Below are 25,443 nucleotides of genomic sequence, written 5' to 3' on the forward strand. Positions count from 1 at the left end.
TGCTTATCACTGATCACACAATAAGACATTCTTTCAAAAATAGTCCAGGAAGAAACTCGGGAAACACTCACAGAGCATCAAACTACAGTCTTTGAAAAAAGAATACCTATATTAACATACGTCGCGCGACTTTTGGAAAAATACATGCTCGTAAAGATATCTCTCAATGTATTGATTTTAGAAAGCGCATTTAAAACAAAACTGGCATACCTTGCTGGGGATTTTCTTGGTCGACTGTCTCGGTCTAAGGACTGCGATTTGGGAAAGACAAACCTGGACATACGAGACCACCAGGCACCAGACAAAGCCGACGCGCTGTAAGGTCCGACGCGCAATCTTGGTCTAGGACGTGCAGAGACAACGGTCGCCTCGACTTTAATTCAGTGGATGCGGATGTGCTCTCTGTCCTAAACGGTTAAACTATGCTCACACTGGTTGTGAAAGGCGGAGAGTTGCGGCGCTCCGTTTGACACTGCCTCCCTCACCCAGTAACCCCCCCCCCAAACCACACCTCCCACCCCTCTCAGTATGATGCACTGTGAAATGGTTGCAAAATAATATATCTTCAGACATTTCAATAATTCGTTTAACCTCTCACGCTGGTCCACGCAGTCTGCGTTTTTTCTGTTGTCTGCACTGTATACCAGGACAGCGAGATAATGTCAAGTACAAGTTTAATGATCAGTTTAAACGTATAGATAAATGTATAAAGCTTTGCATGCAGTCAAAACTAACAACACCTGAAAATGAGGAACGACAGAAAGGAAGAATATAGTAGAATCAGATTTCGAAAAGTAGATTTACAAACACTGTTGAATTAGCACTTCACGGTTTCTGGATGCAACCCAACCAAGACAAAAAAAAATAGCCTCTGTAAAAAAATTTAAATTGGATATGACAGACATAAATGATAAGTTTGTAAACTCAGCCATTTATGAGCTGACATTTGGTTCGATTCTGACACAATAAGTTATTTGACAGGTCGTTCAAATAACTAGTCAGCAACCCTTTTGGACAAGGGGAAGAGAAACCCCTTAAACAGGAAGGGGTTCGGTTCTCATGGTCATACAAACGAGACCTATAATGAACCGCATAAGATCCTGTGCAAATGGGAAAAGGACGTGAGAGCCTCCTACGTGGTCTTATACCCTACTTAATACGGTAGATTCTAACTTGTACAATGGATTCTAAATCGTAAAACTGAGATGGACGCACTCCAATTTGCGTCTTACGAACAACATATTAGTCTTTAATGGGCAGGACGTATTAGCGGACTTCCCACAGTGAACATCTGTCTCCTCCTCCTGGTGTGTACGGAGAACTGCAAAATGCAGTCGAGTCAACCTGTACAAAATGGCCCTCAACGTTCTCAAGTTCGACGTTAATCCAACCCGACATTAAAAGCCGAATTCACAACCATACACACCGCATTACATACGTGAACATACTAAATGTAGGGGAGAACGCGGCACAAAACAACACGGGGCATGTTGAAACATGGGGATTTTGCCTAGCTGCATTTGAGCAAGAATGATGGGTTTGTTTCACATATGTATTATAGCAACCTACATTTCGTGTACAAGTGGCCGGCGAAAAAGAGTTATTAACAAATATGTTTTTTAGCACCCTTCGATTAACTGATGAGTGAACACCAAAGACAGCAAATATACGTCATTTAAATCACCATCTTGTGGGTTATAAAGCAGTATAGATTTGGCACATTTCACAAGCAAGCAGAGACTGTGAGCCATGCAACAATACAACTAGCACAGCCGGTTAACATTGGTAACATGTAACATTGTATATCCCATGTGTACCATGCACTTATACGGTTTTATTTAGCATTCGCTCTTATGCATTGAAAAATGCAAATGGTAATTTACCAACCTTAACTAACTTGTATTAAAACAAAGCACATTTTGGATGCCGTTTCAACTTTCCCCATAGCCAGGGAATGTTGTAACATTCTCGCTACTTTTGACTGAACTTTAATCGGCAATGTCCTATAACTGTACCGATGGTCTATAATCATTGAAAAGACATGCATCTTCTTTCTTGATGAAACATATTTGCTTTAATATATGTATATATTTTTTTAATTAAGCAGTTAATTCCCTGGCCTCCCTTATATTATTCAGAGTTGATGAAAAAATGACAGTTGTTCAATCAAATGTGATTGTTTTTAATAATAAAATACCTTTCATTTAGTGTACACAAAAATAAAATTAGAGAAACTGAAACATTACAAATTTCAATAAATGAAATACAAAACCGTACCTACAGAAAGTTTCCCCCAAATTCTTTTCCAAAAACACCTCCAGCATTTGGATATAGTGACAGGAGTTCAGGAATGAAAGTCTCGCCAAATAAGATGAAGACTATGGGAAAGGAGCCAGATGAGGACTTTCTCCAGTGGAAAAGCAAATGTTCGGTGACGGCTTTAACATCCAGCGATGAGATTAAATGGTGTAGTTTTAGTGCTGTGTTCACATGACACCCAGGGGCTGAAGTTTACATTGGATTCACTCAAATAAATACTGCAACATGAGATGAACTTTAAAGAAAAAAATACACTCAAACTCAAAACCAAAGGGAACAGCAAAACTGGGAATGTGAAAGGAAGGGTAGTCAAGGCATAATGCAGTCACATAACACTTAAATTAAACATCTGCAAGAATTGAAGCACCCCTCAAAGTTCTACACAGGTTAGATAGGAGAATGAGCAGGAAGAACTCCACGAGGTAAATGAAACTACAGATGAACACAAAACTAGTAACACAGTTACAGAATCAAATCTAATTCTATTCAGCAATGAGACGCTGGCTTTAGGTTTTGCAGTTTATTAAACCAGGAAGCACACCTGCAGGCACACACACACACACACACACACACACACACACACACAAGCGTGGTGCGGCGGTTCAAAATGTCTGTGCATGTGTGAAGAGTGACAGAATTAGCCTGTGTGTCCATTTATACGCATCAGGAAATGTGTGTGCAAGTTGTGAGTGCGCATTCGGTGCCAAGACACTGTGAGGACATTCTGTGTGTGCCGGCTGCGTGTCCTTGTATGTGCATGTGCGTGTTTGTGTGTGTGTGTGTGTGTGTGTGTGTGTGTGTGTGTGTGTGTGTGTCCTGCGCCTGAACGAAACAAGCGTTTGTCTAATAACTTCATCTACGTCCCTTTCAAGAAAAGAATGAGCAGAACAGGGAGCACCACCGAGTAGCAGTGCTGGTATCAGAGGCCCTGCACACTGGGGACAGTGAGATCAGGGAGGACCCAGGGGGACCCAGGGAGGACCCAGGGAAGACCCAGGGAGGACCCAGGGAGGACCCAGGGAGGACCCAGGGAAGACCCAGGGAGGACCCAGGGAAGACCCAGGGAGGACCCAGGGAAGACCCAGGGAAGACCCAGGGAAGACCCAGGGAGGACCCAGGGAAGACCCAGGGAAGACCCAGGGAAGACCCAGGGGAGACCCAGGGGAGACCCAGGGGAGACCCAGGGGAGACCCAGGGGAGACTCAGGGAGAGGTGGGCCTGTTCCCGGTCCCACAGCCTGCAGAGTGCAGAGTGCAGAGGGCAGAGTGCAGAGGGCTCGGCTCAGGTAGCGTGTGGTGTGCGGCGGGAGTCCCGCGATCACGTCATGTAGCGTCCGATGGCTCGGAGCGCGTAGAGCAGGGCCGCCTGCATGCGTGCCTCCAGGAGCAGCAGGTTCACGTGCACCTGTGGGGGGTAGAGCCGCAGTCAGCAGGGCGCCCGGCCAATCACAGCGCCGCCCGAGCCTGCGGTTGCCATGGGCTCCGGCGCCCTGGCAACAGAAGGTCTTCTGCGCTTGAATGACGATTAGCAGCGAAAAGGCGGTCGACTTTCACAAACTAAAGGTGTTCCGGAGGTGTTCTTCATCACCAGTTAGCACTGTGATGGTCAGTATTGCCGCTGACGTGCTTATGTATGGCCCTATCGTTTCTGTGATACCAACTTAGTGCAAGGAACTGTGGAATTCAGTAATTAACACAGAATCTGGTCATTAATCTGCTAAATCTTAAAAATACAAGAGCACTTAATGGAAATGTGTGTCATCAGAAGGGACTAGATTTGTTACAAAGAGTAGTTGCAGCAATGTGAACTACCAGGCTCAGAACACCTGATGTCGGCACTTGCCATTGCAGCCGAGTGTAATCGCACCTGGTGAGCTCAGCATGTTGCAGAGTCCACAGGTGCAGCTGGTTGGATCTTTTTGCTGGGCTTTAGATGTCATGACACTATGCAGGAAACACACTAAGTAGTCAACCAGTGGAAATCCTAATATCAGTCACCATGTCAAAGCAACTACCTGCTACCACTGCTGCAAAGCCCTCAAAAACACATAAACGGATAATTCCGTGTCAAATCCCAGCTGCAGCTCATTCGTGGGGGGGGGGCCTCCCAGTGGCTGTGAGCGTTGGGCATGGCCTCACCTTCTCGGAGTGGCGGAACTGCCTCCAGAAACTGCAGTACATCCTGCGCGTGGTCTTCTCCGGGTAGCACGCCACGGTCTTAATGTACACCTTCAGGCTCCGCTCCAGCAGCTGGTTCACGTCGCCGTAGTCGTAGTCGTCGTGCCTGCGGAGCACAGAGCCACTCAGCGCTCCCGTACAGAGGTATACGCATGTCCCAATCCAGCGAGGACCTCTCAGGACACCAAGTCAAAACCCAAGTCAATCTTTCAAGTTCCCACAGAAAATGATGGGCGGTTCTCAAACTCATTAACTGAATTTGTTTCATCTGCAGAAGTGACCAGAGTTTTGTGAAACTGACCCCTGACCCTGTCGAGCACATAGTTACTCAACATAGCTGTACAAAGCTACTGAACACGGGCGCACATAACCCACTGAACGCGGGTGCACATAACCCACTGAACGCGGGTGAAAGAGCACGAGACACAGACAGGGCAGAGAAGGATAAACAGATAGAGGAGGAGGAGGAGGAGGAGGAGGTGGAGAAGGGGCCCACCGGATGCCGTAGACGCAGTGGATGTAGTTCCACACAGCCTTGCGGAGCATGAAGGTGTCCACGCCGCGGTGCATGGCCATGGTGTGGTAGGTGAGGCCCGACACCACCTGGAACTTCTCATCCAGCAGCTGGCCCATGTCCGGGTACAGGCGGTTCATCAGGGAGAAGCCGTGGTCCTCCCACGAGTAGTCCTGAGGGAGGAGGGGCGCTCACTCGTAAGAGACAACAAAACCCAGCCATTTCAGCCACTACTGCATACACAACACAGCAAATCAAATCCCTATGTTTTCCACTAAAGCTTAGATTTTTTTTTTACTGTCCCTAAACGTACAATAACAATTAAGGTCCGAAACTGAACGGGAAATGTGAACCGCATCACCGCTGAGAGCCATGTTCATCATTCACACTCACTGTAGACTACATTGTACTGGGTGTAGTGTACACACACATAAACTACGCAATGCATTCGTATTATCTGGACGCAAAGACTGTAAATGACTGTAAATAATCATGGAAAAATCAGGAAACAAATCATTTTTGGCTGCATTTCACTTACAGTACAGTATAAATAATATCCATCCATCCATCCATCCATTATCTGAACCCGCTTATCCTGAACAGGGTCGCAGGGGGGCTGGAGCCTATCCCAGCATACATTGGGCGAAAGGCAGGAATACACCCTGGACAGGTCGCCAGTCCATCGCAGGGCACGCACACCATTCACTCACACACTCAGACCTATGGGCAATTTAGACTCTCCAATCAGCCTAACCTGCATGTCTTTGGACTGTGGGAGGAAACCGGAGTACCCGGAGGAAACCCACGCAGACACGGGGAGAACATGCAAACTCCACACAGAGAGGCCCCGGCCGACGGGGATTCGAACCCAGGACTTCCTTGCTGTGAGGCGGCAGTGCTACCCACTGCACCATCCGTGCCGCCTATAAATAATATGCACTTTCCAATATACATTTTGGTGACCTCTAAAGGACAAGTCGATATACACGCTTTCCATCATGACCGGGTTGTTTCAGGGTCCGTGAGAGCACAGTTAGTTTACAGCTCAGTCTGACCTCACCGGCTGGGTGAAACGGCAGAATAACTTGCCCAGACACTGTCCGCGTAAAATATATTTGGACGCTGATTGGCTCCCTCGGAGAGAAGGCCACGGACAGACTACCTGAGCGCGCATGGTGGGGGGGGCCTGCTCGCCACGGGGGGCGAAGTCCTGATATCCGTAATCAGCGTCCTCCACGAAACGGGACACGCTGTCCGGGGGGGTGCGGGGGCGCTCTGAGGGGAGAGACAGCCAAAGTCAACCCCAGGAGAGCCTCTGGAGATTTACATACAAAACATGGCACACACAACTACAGCAGGTGTGATGCCACGGTGTGCATTTAGTGTTTGTGACTATAGGAGTGTGGGTGTAATATCCAGCACAGTGTGGTAGTGTGTGTGTGTGTGTGTGTTTATGGTCCACATAAGTGTTTGTAGCAATGTGGGGTATGCGTGTGCACATGCCTTAAGTGACCATATACGTGTCATAAAGGGCGTGTGCTGTTGCGTTCTTGCGTCTGACTGTCACGAAGAAAGGTGTGTTTGTGTCCGTATTGCCACCGGTCCGCCTGTGTGTGTCACCATACAGTCTGCGTGTGTCACAATACAGTCTCTGCGTGTGTCACAATACAGTCTCTGCGTGTGTCACAATACAGTCTGAAAATGCTTGTTTTGAATTCTTCAGCAAGTATGTCGACAAGGACATTATTGTGCGTGTGTGTGCGTGTTTAAGAGAATACTTGGAATGGCGACACCAAGAACAAATGTGTATTTAAAGCACTTAAAAATGTTAAATATTAAGCACTTAAAAATGCACTAAATATTTTGATAATACATTCAAATACTTTAAATATTTGAGTATTCCATAACAAGCAATAGAGAGAGAGAGAGAGAAAGAGAAAGAGAGAGAAAGAGAGAGAAAGGGAAAGAGAGAAAGAGAGAAAGAGAAAGAAAGAGAGAGAAAGAGAGAGAAAGAGAAAGAGAGAGAGAGAGAGAGAGAGAGAGAGAAAGAGAGAGAGAGAGAAAGAGAAAGAGAAAGAGAGAGAAAGAGAGAGAGAGAGAGAGAGAGAGAGAGAGAAAGAGCGAGAGAGAGAGAGAGAGAGAAAGAGAAAGAGAAAGAGAAAGAGAAAGAGAGAGAGAAAGAGAGAGAGAGAGAGAGAGAGAGAGAGAGCAGTCCTACCAGACGGCATGACCAGCAGACACTCGCGCCTCTCTTTCTCAAAGCGGGTCACCATCTCCTCCTGGCTGAACTCCTCCTCCTGCTCCTGCAGGAGCTGCATTCTCTTCATCAGGATCTCCACCTCAGTGACCGCATCTGAACACTACAGACACACAGACCGCATCTGAACACTACAGACACACAGACCGCATCTGAACACTACAGACACACAGACCGCATCGCACACAGACCGCTGAAGCCAATGACCGCATCTGAACACTACAGACACACAGACCGCATCTGAACACTACAGACACACAGACCGCATCGCACACAGACCGCTGAAGCCAATGACCGCATCTGAACACTAGACGCACAGACCGCTGAAGCCAATGACCGCATCTGAACACTACAGACGCACAGACCGCTAAATATTCTGTTAAATGTTTATGTAAAGTTATTTTGGGGAATAATGGTATCATTGTTTAAACACTGACAAGGAAATGAGCAAGAAAACACAAATAAAACTAAAGGAAGGGGTCAGTGAGGGGGGTCGACTAAAATAAAGACCTCCCACCAATCTTTGAGAATAAAGAGTGCTGTGTGTGTGTGTGTGTGTGTGGGCGTGTGTGCGTGTGCGTGCGCGTGCGTGTTACAAACAAGTGGAGTCAAAAGCAGTGAGACTCAATGAGATTTAATTTCTCAGTGTCAACCCCAGTACCCCTAGTACATAAGTTTATGAACCTGATAATTGAGGCTGCAGTGGGCCAGACTGAAATTTAATACAAGTGCCACCGTGGCCAACTTTTGTGCCTTAAATTCTCCACGGCTGCTGAGACAATCACGTGTTGACCTAAACCGAGAAAATGTCCCAGAAAATCAGCCCCTCGGGCAGCGAGGCGGGACAGCCTGGAACCCAGTGGGCGTCACCGAGGCGATTACGCGGCACGGATAAATCCAGAAAGGCTCACAAAAACCTGAGGTGACAGTGGTGTTGGGCAGTGACAGGTGGGAGGTGAGTGAGACCGGTGTTGGGCACAGTGACAGGCGGGAGAAAGCAGTGTTGGGCACACTGACAGCTAGGTGAAAGCAGTGTTGGGCACACTGACAGGTATGACTCACCCCCTGCCGGCCGGCAGCGTCCTCTCCCATTGGACTGTGGGACACGCGGGTGGAGGGCGACGGCGGCTGGAAGGCGTGGCCTGCCATGTGGTCGGGCTCGGGGTTCACCCCGCAGCCCCAGACGAATGAGGAGAGGGAGTGAGAGTACGACAGCAGAACCACAGCCTGGATCAGCTCCGCCAGGGACCAGCGGTCCTCCGCTCCGGGAGATACCAACTCCTAAAGGGGGGGGGGGGGGAGATGTTCTTACTGGAACTGTAACCAGTCGGCGACACTTTGGGGGAGTCACTCACACTGATAATGCGTGCTCTCTCTCCCTGGGCAAACGCATACAGTATTTTGTTTATTTGGCCTGGGATTATTTGTCCTGCGGCAATACCGTTTTGGATGCAAATACTTTTTGGATCCAAAAAATCTGGTGCTTTACTGATCTTGCCTGATGCATTTCAGCCTGCCAATAGGACCACAGTATTTTCTGAGTATTCCATAGGTTCAAATACACCAGACAAGCTAAGCAAAGTGTAGAAAACTATTTGAATTCAAAACAAATACGGAATTGGCCCGGGCCTGGCTGACATACATCACTAGCACTACAAACTAAAAAAAAAGGCATGTTGAGAAGGGAGTGAGAGAGGGAGGAGGCAGAATGAAAGCAGACCCGTGAGGAGCGAGAACAGGAGAGGGAGACGGGAGAAAGAAGGGGAACGTCTCTCGTACCTGGATGTGCTCTCGGCTGAGCAGCCAGGGCCGGTGGGCCAGCAGCTTGTTCACGGGGCTGAGTCTGCGCAGTTTGGGCGGGGCGCAGTGCAGACCCTGCAGCCAGGCCTCGTCCCCGCCCGCCTGCAGGAACCAGCAGCGGTGCAGGTGCACCAGGTACGAGCAGTGGTGACGAGCAGACGCCTGCAGAGACGCCACGAGAGAAGGGGCAGGATTTTCATCAACGTCATTAAATCAACAGCGCGAGAGAAGGGTGGTGGATTTATCCAGAATGTGGTGGGATGGGACATTGGTGGCGGAGACTGGCAGTGGTGCAAAGCAGGTGTGACGCATTTGTTGTCGTGGAGACTGTGGCCTCACCATGATGACAATGTAGTGCCTCCAGTGGCAAGGCAAGGGGCCGTCGACCTGCAGCAGGGCATGCTGGGTACGCAGGAAACAGCTCACGTAGGAAGGGTGCAGCGCCATCACCATGGTCACGTGGTCCACCCGCCCCAAGGAAAGAAAGGCCTCCATAAGCACTGGCTGGTCCCCACCCTGCTCCAGAATCTGAGAGAGAAAAAGGTCTTCCTATGGTTTCTAGAAAGGCTCACAAAAACCTGAGGTGATAGTGGTGTTGGGCAGTGACAGGTGGGAGGTGAGTGAGAGCGGTGTTGGGCACAGTGACAGATGGGAGAAAGCAGTGTTGGGCACAGTGACAGATGGGAGAAAGCGGTGTTGGGCACAGTGACAGGTAGGAGAAAGCAGTGTTGGGCACAGTGACAGGCGGGAGAAAGCAGTGTTTGGCACAGTGACAGATGGGAGAAAGCAGTGTTGGGCACACTGACAGGTATGTGAGAGCAGTGTTGGGCACAGTGACAGATGGGAGAAAGCAGTGTTGGGCACACTGACAGGCGGGAGAAAGCAGTGTTGGGCACAGTGACAGGTAGGTGAGAGCAGTGTTGGGCACACTGACAGGTATGTGAGAGCAGTGTTGGGTACAGTGACAGATGGGAGAAAGCAGTGTTGGGCACACTGACAGGCGGGAGAAAGCAGTGTTGGGCACAGTGACAGGTAGGTGAGAGCAGTGTTGGGCACAGTGACAGGCGGGAGAAAGCAGTGTTGGGCACAGTGACAGGTAGGTGAGAGCAGTGTTGGGCACACTGACAGGCGGGAGAAAGCAGTGTTGGGCACAGTGACAGGTAGGTGAGAGCAGTGTTGGGCACACTGACAGGCGGGAGAAAGCAGTGTTGGGCACAGTGACAGGTAGGTGAGAGCAGTGTTGGGCACACACCTCCTCCGTTGGGATGAAAGCACTGGGTCCTGAAGCCAGAGGCTGGGGAATTTCAACTCCATGATCCTGAACACAAGAGAGAAAGACAGGGAGGAGGAAAGGAGTTGTGTAAATGTGAGAACAAAAAAAGAGAAAGGCATATGTGCATTTAGTTCATACTGAACATACTAAAATATTAGTCCATCACTCACTCATTGGCTCACAAATAACTACGTTGATTGTGCTGCAGAAAGACACTCAAGGCTTTATTATAGAACATAAACACTGAAGCTGATAAAAGCAGACATATAAATGGGTTTGTTTCTTATTCTTGGACTCTACCTCATTTCAACCAAGACCACTATTGTTAATAAACCACTATTAATCTTATTACATACACTATATAAAAATACAAAATGTAAGGCGAATAACACCAGTTCAGAGCGGCTACAATCAACCCTTCAAACAATTACCGTAGCCAAATTACAAAATGCACCATCACTGGGTTGCTTACTTTAGACCACAGTGTATTGTCATACATGACTGTCATATTTTATCAGAGGATTATAGATCAAGTAAATAATTTGAATATTTAAATAGCCAGGAGCAGATGAAGGCAGGCATACAATCCTGGGCCAAATCGGTCTTTCTTATACACAACTGTCCAAAGAAATCATTACAGTAATACCACTAGGCTACTGAACCCTGTACCCACATTCTCCCCAATTTAGGAGTTAACCCAATGGCTAAACAAACACGCATGCATATGCAGAAAATTATTTACCTTCATTTGATGAACTAAAATCTCACTAGAACCACGTAACTATACATTGCCAATCCAGTAGCTGCTAGTAAGTAAAATGGAGATGTTATTCTACAAAAGGCGCATAAGTAGGCGTGGCGTGTGCTCGAGACCGGTGCTCTCACAGATAGTGAGTCTTGCATCACCTTGTAAGTTTTTTTCTGATGTAACTTGTAAGCAACATGTTTTACGACGGTATGTGACTAGCTCTAGTTCGAGTGAAGTTTTACGCCTTGTGGTCAGTTATGTATTGATTAATGTTTCTACAGCTAGAGCTAGTAAGCAGCGTTTTGTTAAATACAAACCTACTTTGAAACATACGTTCGTTACGAAGTGTTCGTAACATTTAAATTGTACACTATTCACGTCCATTCAATCTTGTTTACTTCAGCTAGTGCCACCAAACACTAGGGATAACGTTAGCTTTGGTTTGCTAGATATCTAACTTAGCTTACACAAGTAGCTAGTATAACATTTGAAATTGCTTTGCCAATTCTGTGTCAACGTTAGATTAAGTCAACAGTAAAGAAAACGTTGAGAAAATTCGAGATGGAAGGCCTGTTCTACCTGCAAATCTCTTGTTTTCTGACCGAATAAATTTGCAGTTGAGATAGCCAAGAATGTATAGCAAGTTAGCCAGTCTTGCTCGGTTAGCTAGCCAAATAATTATGTGCGTTGCCATCGTATGGTGTGGTAAAATGATAACCAGCTAGCAAACTGTTATATTTACTAAAATAACCAAGCCCATGAAGCCAAGTCTGAGGGCAAATAGAAACGTTGTAATTTGACATTTGTCTTGTATTTCAGCTAGTAGGATAGTCTCCCCTGGACGTTGCGCCAGAGGTTAGTTAGCTAGGCTGTTTAGCTAGCTGTGTAGTTAGGTAGCATACATTACCTGTGCGGTTTTTAGGAGTTCCGATGCCCTTTCCCTGATCTCCGGGAAAGGGCAAGTCTTGGCCACCTGGAGCAGCTGTAACAGGGTGTCTTCATCGATTCTAGCCGAATCGCCCGGCTGGGCCAAACACGACAGGACGCTCTTTGTCAGTGCCTCCAAAGCCGCAGCGCGCTCCTTCTCGTCTCTACTGCACAGGCGATTAAATTTCCTGGATCTTTGCACAGTTTCAGATTTAGATAGGGATTCACAATCCTGGTCTTCATGATCATGTTTTCGGCTTCGGTCCCACCCCGAGGCTGATAGTACCGGTGTCATGTCTAACATACCTAGCCAGCTAGTATGATCCGTATAACTTAACGTACTAGCCTGCAGAGCTAGCTGCCTGTACTAACTAGTACTCGGACCCTTACACGTTCGCGAGCAATACCTTCTAAGTTCGCGAGCTATGTGTTCCTCACTTTAGGCTGAATTTGATACCGTTAGCAGTCCGTCCGGGTTTACCCTACAACCAGCTAGCTACAAATCAAATAACTAGCCCGCCCTTAGCGTATGTAAAAAAAATCAAATAGGCACTTTTCGAGGTGTAGAAATGTATGTCGAGACGATTCGATCGCTTTCTCCCAATGGGACATATTGTTGTCTCCTGTTCAGTTTGCTATTTAGCTAGCTGTCTCGTTTCAGCTGGCGTCAGTCAAATCTAGATCAGAAAACAGGCAAAGTTCCACTCGCATGATGGTTCCGATAGTATTGTGTTCGTTTTGCAAATGCAAACGAATATGGAGTAATTGAGGTGATAAGCGATTGATCTGTCAGACGACTAATCCAAATCCTATTCGGTCTGTCATAGCCACTGGCATTACATGCATTTAAAGGGAGTTCCGGTAGAACCGGAAAAGAGAATTACGCTTGCGCAAAAAGTTGCTGAAAATGCAAGATCATTCTGTTAGGTAGAGAGAAAGGCTTCTTCAATCATTAATATTAGATTTAAATAAATCCTGCTTACTATGGACTACACTGAATTATATTTCTGGATATAATCGATCAGGAAGAACTAGGTCTTCCTAATAGACGATGCACACAGGTGGCTGGTTACATGTTGAGGCATGTTCTGTGTTAGTGTGTGCTGGAACTGGCAAGTCGTTATCATGTATCATGAAATATACTCTAGAAGCATATGCAGATAGAGGAATACACCATATAATTTGTTCATATTACTGCGTTTTTCAGGTTTTGTGTTAGAATGTAACATTGTATGCACATTGACGTTAAGCTGCCAGATCTTTTGTAACTACTGCCAACTACTATGTGTGTCATTTGTCTTGTTGTGTAAATGGATTGTGTATTTCAGATTGTCTAATTTGATTTCTAAATTCCTCTACGTCAGTTCTTGGACTTGGTAATTTTTTGCTGTATAGCATCCATATAAATGTGCAGGTTTAGATATTATGGCGACTGTATACTGTTGCTGCATGTGTGCAGACCTGTGCAGGGTCTGTGGCAGTGAAGCTGTGTATGAAACTGAAGGAATTCCATAAATGATTAGGAAAGTATATCTCACATCATTTCTGCCTGGCTATCTCCTCTTTTCCTGTTTTGTCATCTACATTACCCCCAGAAAAAAAAGTCATACGACACAAGCAAGCCACATTTATATTGTTCAGCATTTCCATTTTAATGATTTGTTCTTGTTTTATTGTTATTACTTTTTCACATTTTCCTACAGGGACATGTTCTTGGGTGTCACAGTGTGATGTTTTTTTTGTGTCTGTCTGTCTGTCTGTCTGTCTGTTTGTTTGTTTGTTTGTTTGTTTGTTTGTTTGTTTGTTTGTTTGTCAGTTGCCATGAATAGCAAGGCCACAGTGGCCAGCAGTTCAGTCAGTCTGACCATGTGAGGTGTGAGAACATATAAGCAGGGATGCTGTTAGGGGGACAACCTGGTACATTGTCCTGGGCCCTGGAGGAGGGGGTGGGCCATTGGTCTGTGAACATTTGGTAAATATTACTTGGAATTTCACCCGACAACCCTGCATACAAGAGCATTTTATTTTACACTTTTGCTCCATACATACTCAAACACATTAGTCTATATTGTTTACACCTGTCAAGTATGGGAATGTGTGTCCTCACACTGGTATACAGTCTGATATTATTTCTTTGGACAAATGATGTGACCATGATTTTTTTTCTTTTATTCACAAAAAAAAAGAGTATCAACACATGTATTTGTGAAGTCCAATCTTATATTAAATTAGCTTTATATATATATTCCATACAAAATAATAGATACCTTGTGTGTTTCTGCAGGGGAGGCTTGGTCAAGAAAAGAGAGAGGGGAGGGTCGAAGCTGCAGTGTGTATCTGTGCATTGGGCACGTAGAGACACAGACGCCCCCTGGTGGTGGAATTAGTACAGTGCATTCAAGGACACAGACTGGGAGTGGATTCTGCACAGGGGCGCAGTGGGCTCGCTCTTGCAGTCAGTGGTCCATCCCCTCTGAGACCAGTGATGGACAAAAGGAAGCCATGCTACATGGAGTTACAGAAGCAAGAAAGAGGCTGAGGGTGTCATTGAGTGGGGGTTGGGGTGCACACAGGCTCTTCTGCAGTATTTTACAGTAAGTTGTTTTACAAAAAAAAAAGGTGGCGAAGAGGGGGAGGGGACGTGCAAGCTCCTCAGGCGATTTTTTTCTCCAGTGCTGCGATCCGCTTTGCTATGCCCTCCAGTGATGCTGTTGTCAAGGAAACGTTCGAACATACACAGACCCTTTCACATGACATTACACAGAGATCTGTCTCATTCTGGAATCACTGTCTCACTAAACACCTCCCAGTGAGCAACTGGGTGAAATCTCTATTAGTCCATGCTTTACATACAGCCTTTAACATGCTCGTTTTACTGGTCTTCTCTCTCTCAACCACATTCTCTCTCCCTGCTTCCCTCTTTATTACATTGCTTAAATATGCAAACATTCCTTCCACCACTCACTCTTTCTTCTGTTGTGTAAAGGATATGTTTTTTTATTAGTGCTTGCAAAGCACCTTCTACTTTTTTCTGGAACTTGACAATGGATTCACATTCACAGGGGTTCTCTTCTGTAGGGAATGAGAAAAAGAGACAGCGATGGAGAAGTGTGTGTGCGTGTCTGTGTGTGTGTGTGTGTGTGTTTGCGCAAAACATTTGTACACGTGCATGGAGTGCGTCTGTGAAATTGTGCGCATTAGTGGACTGTGACAGTAAACGCAGATCCGCGAGTGCACGCCTATCTCTCACCTTCACAGATGTTGACATGCAACTTCTTGGCGATCTGGTTCATGGTCTTGAAGTCGGCGGTGTAGAAGTAGTGCTCAGCAATGGGCTCAGATGCGATCTCTCTCAGTTCATCCTCCACCGCGTTCCCAACTCCCACTGCGTACATCTTGTACCCTGCAATGCACAGAATGCCCAGGATCAGCCCTTCTCTCTTACTCACCATGATGTCTTCCTTTTCTCCTCCATCTTCTGCCCATTCTCCCCTTCCTAACCACTCCCATGCCTGCTGTCCTGTCATGTTTTCTTCTGTCAACACTGAGATCTCCTTTCTCCTTCCCCTTCTATTTTTATAACCCTCAGAGGCCAGAAAGTATGAAGACTTAAGGCCTTCTTCCCGAATATCTGTACTCCGTGAGGGCAAATTTCACGGACAGCATTAACTCTGCTCTTTATTTGGCTGTACTGTATGTAAGGTGTTGCAAAAACTCAGTTAACATTAAATTGGCACAGCAGTACTAAATTCATCTCCAAGATTTAATGTCTCACATCAGCTGAAAACGTTGAAGATGAATAGCAGTTGAGTGATGACATATAAACTGCTGATGTTCTTTGATGTTCCAGTGCAGTATAGCTCATGTAGCTCTAGTCTGCAAAGCCCCTCCCCCTTCCATCCTCTCTTTACTTCTTTTCTCTGCCCCTCCCCTGTCTCACTCACACACCCATCTCACCCAGCTCTTTGGCCTTCTTGGCGGCATCTCCAATGTAGTCCTGGGAACGCCCATCAGTGAAGACAATGGCCACTTTGGAGACACCTGGACGTGCCCCCTGGTTGGGTGTGAAGCTGTTGTCCAGAATGTAGTTCAGGGCCTGGCCAGTCATGGTCCCCCTCTCCATGTAGGCCATCTTCTTCACGGCATCCTTCAGGTCCTTTTTAGAGTTGTGTCGGCCCAGTGGGAACTCCTGCCTGACCGAACTAGAGTACTGTACAAGTCCCACGTGGGCCTTGTTCTCAGCCACATCCAGCTTCTCCACAATCAGGTTGATCCACTTCTTCACCAGCTCAAAGTTCTCAGGCCGCACGCTCTTGGAGCCATCAATCAGGAACACCACATCGGTAGCAGAAGCGCTGCAAGCTGTAAGCGGGTGGGAGGTTGGGCCAGGTTTGGCGGGGGTGAATTGGAGAGGTAAGTAAGGAATTTAATGGGGTTAGGGAAAGGGTGGGTTGAGACACAAGGTAGGGAGAGAAAGAGGTAGTAAGGATGCTGATGAGAGAGACGAACGATAAGTCCCCAGGGAGGTGTGCAATGGTGTCTCTGACCACGTCTACCTCCACACCTGGCTGTGTTCCCTCTCTCCCATACCCCGGGGTAAGACCCACTGGCTTCATGCCTGCTGCACCCACCAACTCACCACTGCAGGATCGTCCGTCCTCCATGAGGGTGAATCCGTCCTTGCAGGCGCACTTGTATGAGCCGGGTTTGCTGATGCATACCTGCTCACAGTCATGGTCTCCAGTTGCACACAGGTCCGAGACTGCACAGATATGCACAGTCGCAACACAAATGGGGAGTAGAGGGGGAGTTAGGAGGGAGAAAATAACACTATGTCAGTTAAAGAATTAGGAAACGGCACTAAGGTTGATTTTAATGATCCACTGTGTTCCCTCATTTGCAAATGTTCATGTTAATGTTATGAATATGACAGGGCTGCTGTGGCTTGTTAGAAGGAAATGGCAATGAGCAGACCCAGTGGATCTTTAAAATGAACAGGGAAGGGCAATATTGGAAAGATTTTCCCATTTCTTTGAAATATGTATTTTCATGGATTCCACATGGAATCATTTCCGAAAGTACAAGCACACAAAAAGCAGGGAAACTATATATTTCAAATGCAGGTATTCCAGATAGTGCCAATCCATGAAAAAGAACAGGAAAATTATGGTTTTCTGCTGCAGTGAGGCTTGAACCTGCTGGGGAAATAACTGATTTATTTTTAAATTAATGAACTTGGCGGTTTACTAAGGGCTGGAGCCAACTTTGCACTGCAGCAGAATGTTGCCCAAAGGTTCAGCCCTGTGAGAATTACTGACACTAATGGGCCACAAACAGTTCAGTTTCACTTCTTGATTTTGAGACTGAGGTCTGAATCAGTGCACTTGCCTACTATTGAATATATAAGTTACAAGTTTTATACAACGTGTATACTCAATAGTAGGCAAGTGTGCTGATTCAGACAGGCCAGGGTTTGTGTGGGATAGAGGAAAATTCTAACAGATGGGCACATTTCTACTAGACAAGAAAGGAGAGGGGTTGATTTCTATGGGAAGGGGAGGAATGGACAATGAACTGGTAAGGCACGCCCTTAGAGTATGTATAATTTCATTGATGACGATGGCAATGTAAAGGATCAGGATGAAGCCGAAAAAGACTGAAGTGAATCTCAAAAATCATGATGAGGTCAATGAAGCCAATGGTGCAGATGCCATGTGAATGGTATGTCTGGACACATCAAGGTCTGACTTCATGTATAGATTTCAGAATGCCCCCCCCCCCCCCCCATACACACATATCTCTCTCATTGTCCGCAAACTTCTCTAACTTACTTTTTCTTGGCTCACCCTTTCCCCCATTCTTCCTTTCCCTCTTGTTTACCCCCCCATCTCTGTCATCTCATCTTCCCATGTCCCTCACCACAGAATGCCTCCTGGAACTTCTTGGTGAGCTTCTCGATGACGCTGTAGCTTTCCACATAGTCCACGTGGTCGTCCTCTGGCTCACTGGCCATCTGCTTCAACGTGCTCATGTCCACACGGCCCACACCAATGGCAAACATTTCAATCCCAGCATCCCTTGCTTTCACTGCAATTTCACGTACATTGTCCTGGGGACGCCCGTCTGTAACAATAATTGCCACCTAGTGAAAAAGAAGGAAGAGAGATGTTTTAGACATATTATCATGGATGGACTGTCTGGATTACCAGGGTGGGCGTAAGGTGGGTGTGTTACCTTTTAAGGTGGAATGTTATTGTGTTTTTTTTTATCTCTTTTAAAAACTAATTTAAAAGTTTATCACAAAAAAGAAAGAGAAAAGGTGGGAAATATATCAAGATTTCTGAAAATCCGTAGAAGAAAGGGTCAGTTATAAGCTATTCTCAGAGGCTCATTCAGAGAAGCGCATTGACTAAAGGGATGCACTCTTGCAGCACTTCTGTTGTCTATCGAGCATCAACGCTCTTCTTGTCCAGTCGGGGGCAGAGTGGGAGCAGCAGGCCCCAGGCCTTAATCACCTTGCTGATGTCAGGAGAGCGCACGCGGGCTCCCTCCGCTTCACTGAAGGCCACGTTGAGGGCAAACTGGATGGCGAGGCCTGTCATGGTGCCGGTAGAGAGAGGCTCGATGCGGGATACGGCCTTCATCAGCGCAGCCTTGGTGCGGTGCGTCTTCAACGACACCTCGTTCTTCACACGGCTGGCATAGTTTACCACTCCCACGCGTGTGGCATTAGGCCCAACGTCCAGGCCTTCAATCACTTTAGTCAGGAACACCTTCACCTGCTCAAACTCAGACGGACGTACACTGCGGGAGCTGTCCACTATGAGCACAAGGTCTGTAGGGCGAGTTTTGCACAGGCCCGCCGCTATATGGAGAGAGAAGAGAGAGGGGCAGATGAGACCGTTTGCGGCTAACGTAAATTTTAAGGTTTCAACACTGAGTCTCAGTGTATTTGCTCTCCCTGTCTGTTTGTTCATCTGCATCCAAATATATAGAGCCTTTCACCACATCTAGCTGAGCCAGAGGCTACAAAAACTCTCTAAAACATGAATACTTAACCGCTCCTCACTTTACAGTCTGTGCTATTCATGACCAGCTCGTAGGAATAGGAGGGGTTAGTGAGTCTGTTTAGGGCACATGTTTGAATCTCAGATTTGCTACTTTTTCTGTTTACCATTGAGCAAAATGAATGTAAATGTAATATTTGGATAGAATGTTCTTTTGGACTGAATGGTGCTCCAGGTCCCACACACTGTAAGTATTCAGCCTGCCTTACTCCCCACTCAACTGGGGAACCTGAGTTTATCTTACTAACAGAGTATGTTATTCCACCAAGACCAGTGCCAGAACACTCCACACACACACAGCAGTCCTATGGCAAAGGGTCCCTCAGTGCCTGAATGTAAGCTCAGTCACTAGAGCTCTAGAGAATTACTCCACACAGGCAGACAGAAGAGCAACATTTTCAATTGAAACATTGGGCGGGGGAGAGGGAAATGGCATATTTGGTTCAGAAACCCCCCTTCCCCACCACCAAAGTAAACATCTCGACCCCCCAAAAAAACATTGAAGCCAACTGTGTTTGGTGAGGGGAGTACCAATCCTCCTGGGAGAGCTGAGGAACTGTGGTACTCAACGGCTGGTCATAGCTATAGGAACAAGGAGAGCACTGAGGTGCAGTGGAGCAGGATGCTTTTTATGTTGGCACACCTTCCTGCTGCTACTGAGCACCTCTGGAAATGCTACTGCCCCTCATTGTATCCAAAGTAATGGACTGGTAGAGGAAAAATACCAGAAAGTGCATCCAAAAAAGTTTTTGTAGCCCCTAAACTGCGCTTGTCCATGTTCTTGTTGACAAAACAGGCAGAGGAGTGGAAAGTTATTCCACTGAATAATATTGATTGATGATTATGTTGGTGAACCTGATCATGCCACAACCATCAGTCAACCACCATATAGATGTTTTTTTCTTATGATTTCATCTATTTCACATTCACCAGAAACACAATGTATAACTGCAACACACCAGCAACCGTGCAAAAATAATAGAAATAGCAACAATACACCAGCAAAAAGAAAGCAGCAGGTCAGTAAGTATCTGTGTATCACTAATATTGTACACAACACATTTGCAACATGATACCAACGCTGCAGCAACACATGTGAAACAAAATTTATGGTACGAAGTACACACAATGGATATCAGTGCAAACATTTACATAGTTGGTCTTTAAGCTCCAGATTGTACTGTGTGAATATGTCAAATACTGATGACTATCCATGGGGATGGTTGCTTAAATACTGTAGCTAAAAGGAAAAAAGAACCTCAACAGAAACTAAGTGATAGTATGTAAAGACATTTTTTATGATAAAAATGATAAATTAACAATAAAACATGATGAACTAAGTTCTCTCGTGTTACACTATTTCAGCATCACACATCACAACATTACTTTACAAAACAACATGCTGCCCACTAATCATTTCACTACATTTCAGTGACCAGGGCAAGCTGCAGTCTCTATACTTCTGATAGCGGAATGAACAAACAGCAATACAAAACTAAGACAAGGAGGGAATGAGACAAAGGAAAGAGATGGATAGCGGGTGAAAATAGGTCAGATATATGAGTAAACAGAATGAAAAGGAAAGAAGAATTTAAAGTGGATAGAAGGAGGGAATGCCCAATCTCTCCTAAATCTTACTAAGGAAGCTCAGCTTCTCCGGGATCAGCACTTCTACCCAAAGCCAACACACACGCACAGCCTCCAGAGCTCCACCGCTTAAACCCCCGACATGGAGGGACCACCCCGGGGCTTGTCCCTGCTGCCTCCTGCACTCTGATCACGCCAAGGAGGCAGTCTGGGCTGCCACCTCCCAAGAGCAGCTCCCCAAAAAAACCGTATTCCCAAATCCATGCTCCTGGAGAGTGGGTCTGCATCCCCAGGGGTGGTCCTGGTCCGCTGTGGGGGTGGGCGATTGGGTGCCCTGTGGAGGGACTGCACCAGGTCCTTACCCATGGCGGCAGCGTTAAGGGGCTCCGTGGTGGCTTGAGCCCCAAGCAGGCAGAGCAGCAGGACACATGCGCAGGATGGAAGACCAGGCTTCATGGCTGCAGAGAGACTGGCACTAGGGCAGGAGACAGAGTGAGCAGCACTGAGGGGGACTGGGAGGTTATCAACGGCACTCCATTTCACGCACACACACATACAATCACACCCACACATACACAACACACCCCACCCCCACACACGCCAGCACACAGACACAACCCCCTCTCAGGCCTACTTGCTTATGTGTATGTGTGTGTGTGTGTGTGTGGGTGTGTGTGTGAGAAAGAGAGAGAGAGAGCATGGGGGAAATACCTGGTCTGAAAGAATCTGAGAGCAGGAAAACCAAACATACCTTGATGTGTGTGTGAATAAGAGGGAGAGAGAGAGTGTGTGTGTGTGTGTGTGTGAGGTGACTGATTGGGGTGTGGGTACTGGATTATATGGAGCCTTGTATTCTGGTCTCCACTCCTCTAGAAGCACAGGATTAGGACTGGCATTGGGTGCAGTTCAAATAAACACTGTTATGAATTCCTCTCTTTTGCTCCCTTTTCATTAAAAAAAGTAATCTCTGCATACCCTTGTGGGGAGGAGTTGCAGGGGTGGGGTGGGGAGAAGGGGTGGGGGGTCTCACGTAGAAATGAAAAGAGGAAAAGGCAGATTAGATCTTTTCTGAAAGGCACAGGGCGCTCAGCCTTTTTCTCAGAAGCCCATTGATAGATTAAATGGTTAATGCTATTGATAACTAATGAATTTGGGCATGGTAAAATAATTAATAAAAGAGTGATAACGTTAAAGTTAACTCTCAAGAATGTGAGACCTAGTGGTCTCAAAGGGGGGGATGTTGAAGTTTGATCAAAATGCCCTTATTGAAAATCAGGAATGATGAAGTTTGATTTAAATACTTTCAGAATCATGTGCAAAAATACCCTTTCCTAAATGTTACTATATATCTCTATAGTACTATATTTCAAATGCTGTTTAGTACTACAATGATAAGCCATACTGTTTGAAGAATTATTATTAATCATGTTAAAATGAATAAGTCTTGAGCAATTAGAACTGTGTGTCTGTTAAAACACATTGAGCTGCAAAGTACAGTCTGTTTAATGAAAGTGCAGAAAACACTTAATCAGGTGTTTACAAACCATGGCATTGGATGCGGCCTGTTTTGACTCTGTGATGCAGCCCAAGAGATGTGGGTCTTTGCAAAGAGATGTTTTGAGTTAGTGATCACCAGCTCAATTTACCTGCATCATTATATAGGCGAAAGGTTAAGACAGCTCAGCTTTCATCGAGTGACAGAAAATATTAAGGCGGGTTAAGAGAGACAATGTGATGATTTATGACAAATGATTGGTTAGCTATAATGTATAAAGACTAGGATACTTCCTACTGTTACTTTGGAATTCTCTGATCTCTGGAAGTATTCTGGAGCGCACAGACTCCCCGGATTAATCTGTTTTATTTTTAACTAAAGATTTATAATGAGCAACTACTGAGTCTGAATATTTTTTCAACATCATTGCTGCCAAAACAACTTCACCTACGTAAAAGGGTCGAGGAGGAAAAGAGACAAAAAATATTTCCTCAACAGCCTCCCTCTGTGTCATTCTGTCTGCAACAACGTCATTGTCTGCTCACATTTACATCACGTGCTTCATTGCTTTCCAATCACTATGTACATCTCCCCAGTGCCTGTATTTCTGATGGTGCATATACATTCCTGTTGTGTGTGTGTGAGGGGGGGGTTAGCTACTGTTAGCTACTCTGGACCGAGTAGAAACACCCATGTATGCTGGTGTAAAAGCCAGCTATGACCTGCTTGAAATTACCAGTTGTTTCAAAACATACAGTAGCTTGAGCTGATCAAACTATGTTGAGTATGGAGCTGGTCTGGTCAACCAGCTAGCAGCTGTTTCAAAACCTAGGTTGAGCTGTTTTTTCAGGAAGGTTATGTTTTCATGGTAGTGCATTTAGTATTTCTATGGTTGTCAGATTTTCTACCTCAGGGCATTATCCTTGGTGTCTCCCTGTGTTTATGAGAGTGCTGCTAAATACCCCCAAACCCAAGAACACAACCAAGCTTTGCATCCTTCTTTGCAACTTTTCTATTGGTGGAACTGAGCTGTGGGCTGGGAAAAAGCAATGTTACTGCCCAGTAAATTACCTGGACAGACTGTGGTCATTTGCAGGTATTGGATTATATTGGCCACCATACTTCGGGAGTTTTGAATCTCCATGATATTTACTGAATAATGTTATCTACCACCCTGCAGGTTTTCACTCCAACCCTAACAAAACTCATCAAGAGATCTTGTTGAGCTATTAATGAATAAGAATCAGATGTGCCAAATTAAAACTTACACAATAGTAGATCTCCAGGAATAGGGTTGGGCAGCCCTGGTCTACAGGATATTTACTGAATCATCTCCAGTTTGCGAGGCGGTGTATTTGCATGTAAAATATTCTGACTACTCTGTTCTGGCACAGGTAGTTATCCTAGATCATTTGCATTTAGTTTTGTTTGTCCTAGAAACTTTGGAAGTTCAGTGGTTGAAAACATTTTGAAATGGATGTACTTTAATGTGTATACGTATTATGTATATGTGCGTACGTGTTATGAGGTCTTATTTATGTCTCTGTTTGCATTTATGTATATCTCCATGTGTATACAGTATGTGTACTCATGGGTCTGAATGTGTGCATGCATCTGTGTGTGTGTGTGTGTTTGCTTTAAAGAGCTTGTCTTGATCTCACCGATTGCTCTCTAGCATACTGTACAGTAAAGGTTAGGTCTGCCGCACTCAGCCAATGAAAGAGCTCCTTTCAGGATCTAATCCTCTAACAGAGCCACATCTGTCTGATGTAAGCCAGCCCCCTGTAATCGGCCCACTACAGGCTTCGCCCCCAGCCCACATGCATAAACAGACCTGGAGATGCCACAGGAATGCAGCCAGTCAAGCCTGGGGTGTCTGGGGTCAGTGTCTGATGCTGGCGAGGCTGTCCAGCAGCCCTTCCCGCCCCTATAATAGAGAAAAAGTTCCAGACACCCTAAGAGAACTTTCCCCGATCAAGCCGATCAAGGCTTGACCAACCCACAAGCTCACAATTTTAAGGGAGCTCAATTGCAAAAACCACAATGGTTTTGAAGATCCAGGAAGTCTTGTGAGAGAGAGGTCACCCCACTACTAAGGAAATGCAAGCGACTGAGGACCCTGCTACTTTGATCACGGTCTTCAGGGGCCGAGAACTGCTGGTTTTTCACCCTACTTTTACACAGGAAGAGTCTGGCCGATGAGTAGCACTCGTTCAGTGGCTCAGTGGTTCAGTGGTTCAGTCGTTCTCAAAGTTGGTCCTGGGCCCCCGTGTATGCCAGTTTGTATTCCAACCACACTTGAAATCCCTCAATTTTAACAACACTGTTAATTTTATGTAATTATGTTTGGCGGCAGGTGGCACGGATGGTGCAGTGGGTAGCACTGCCGCCTCACAGCAAGGAGGTCCTGGGTTCTGGCTTTCTGTGCGGAGTTTGCATGTTCTTCCCGTGTCTGCGTGGGTTTCCTTCGGGTACTCTGGTTTCCTCCCACAGTCCAAAGACATGCAGGTTAGGCTGATTGGAGAGTCTAAATTGCCCATAGGTGTGAGTGTGTGTGAGTGTGTGAGTGAATGGTGTGTGTGCCCTGCGATGGACTGGCGACCTGTCCAGGGTGTATTCCTGCCTTCCGCCCAATGTATGCTGGGATAGGCTCCATCCCCCCTGTGACCCTGTTCAGGATAAGCGGGTTAAGATAATGGATGGATGGATGGATGTTGGGCGGCCTGTAGCGTAATGGTTAAGGTAAATGACTGGGACCCGCAAGGTCGTTGGTTCGGTGTAGCCACAATAAGATGCGCACAGCCATTGGGCCCTTGAGCAAGGCCCTTAAGCCTGCATTGCTCCAGGAGAGGATTGTCTCTTGCTTAATCGAATCAACTGTACATCGCTCTGGATAAGAGCGTCTGCCAAATGCCATTAATGTAATGTAATGTGCTTTATGTGAATTTACCCTTTTTAGCCACATTATGTGACAAATAGCTATGCATTCCATGAAGAATAACAGTCTCATGTTCACATTGTCGCCTCACAGCAAGGAGGTCCTGGGTTCGAATCCCCGTCGGCCGGGGCCTCTCTGTGCGGAGTTTGCATGTTCTCCCTGTGTCTGCGTGGGTTTCCTCCGGGTACTCCGGTTTCCTCCCACAGTCCAAAGACATGCAGGTTAGGCCAATTGGAGAGTCTAAATTGCCCGTAGGCATGAGTGTGTGAGTGAATGGTGCGTGTGCCCTGCGATGGACTGGCGACCTATCCAGGGTGTATTCCTGCCTTTCGCCCAATGTA

The 25,443-nt window shown here is 46.3% G+C and overlaps 3 protein-coding genes across 5 annotated transcripts in view; all 3 read right to left on the bottom strand.

Moving 5' to 3' along the window:
* Positions 1–431, bottom strand: part of yrk (Yes-related kinase) — a 29,897-nt gene extending 29,466 nt beyond the window's left edge. For both annotated transcript variants that reach the window (XM_061253578.1, XM_061253577.1), the window contains exon 1: positions 211–431. The gene's annotated coding sequence lies outside the window, so the exon portion shown is untranslated. The remainder of the gene's footprint in view (positions 1–210) is intronic.
* Positions 432–2,166: 1,735 nt separating this feature from the next.
* Positions 2,167–12,851, bottom strand: sesn2 (sestrin 2). 2 transcript variants are annotated; one of them, XM_061256179.1, is made up of 10 exons: positions 11,996–12,851; positions 10,320–10,385; positions 9,407–9,595; positions 9,047–9,229; positions 8,330–8,548; positions 7,229–7,370; positions 6,173–6,285; positions 4,993–5,183; positions 4,458–4,602; positions 2,167–3,723 (listed from the first exon to the last, which is right to left on the bottom strand). In XM_061256179.1, exons 1-10 carry the CDS (start codon positions 12,317–12,319, stop codon positions 3,637–3,639), a joined length of 1,659 nt encoding a protein of 552 aa, XP_061112163.1. In that variant the 5' UTR covers positions 12,320–12,851; the 3' UTR covers positions 2,167–3,636. The 2 variants fall into 2 exon arrangements, with proteins under 2 accessions (XP_061112163.1, XP_061112164.1); XM_061256180.1 differs by lacking the exon at positions 11,996–12,851 and adding an exon at positions 11,083–11,164.
* Positions 12,852–14,667: 1,816 nt separating this feature from the next.
* Positions 14,668–21,125, bottom strand: matn1 (matrilin 1). The gene is made up of 8 exons (XM_061255950.1): positions 21,032–21,125; positions 18,531–18,880; positions 17,935–18,157; positions 16,655–16,777; positions 15,973–16,377; positions 15,266–15,418; positions 15,007–15,087; positions 14,668–14,717 (listed from the first exon to the last, which is right to left on the bottom strand). Exons 1-8 carry the CDS (start codon positions 21,123–21,125, stop codon positions 14,668–14,670), a joined length of 1,479 nt encoding a protein of 492 aa, XP_061111934.1.
* Positions 21,126–25,443: the final 4,318 nt, after the last annotated feature.

Source organism: Conger conger, chromosome 9, assembly GCF_963514075.1.
Source record: "Conger conger chromosome 9, fConCon1.1, whole genome shotgun sequence".
NCBI classification, from domain to species: Eukaryota; Metazoa; Chordata; class Actinopteri; order Anguilliformes; family Congridae; genus Conger; species Conger conger.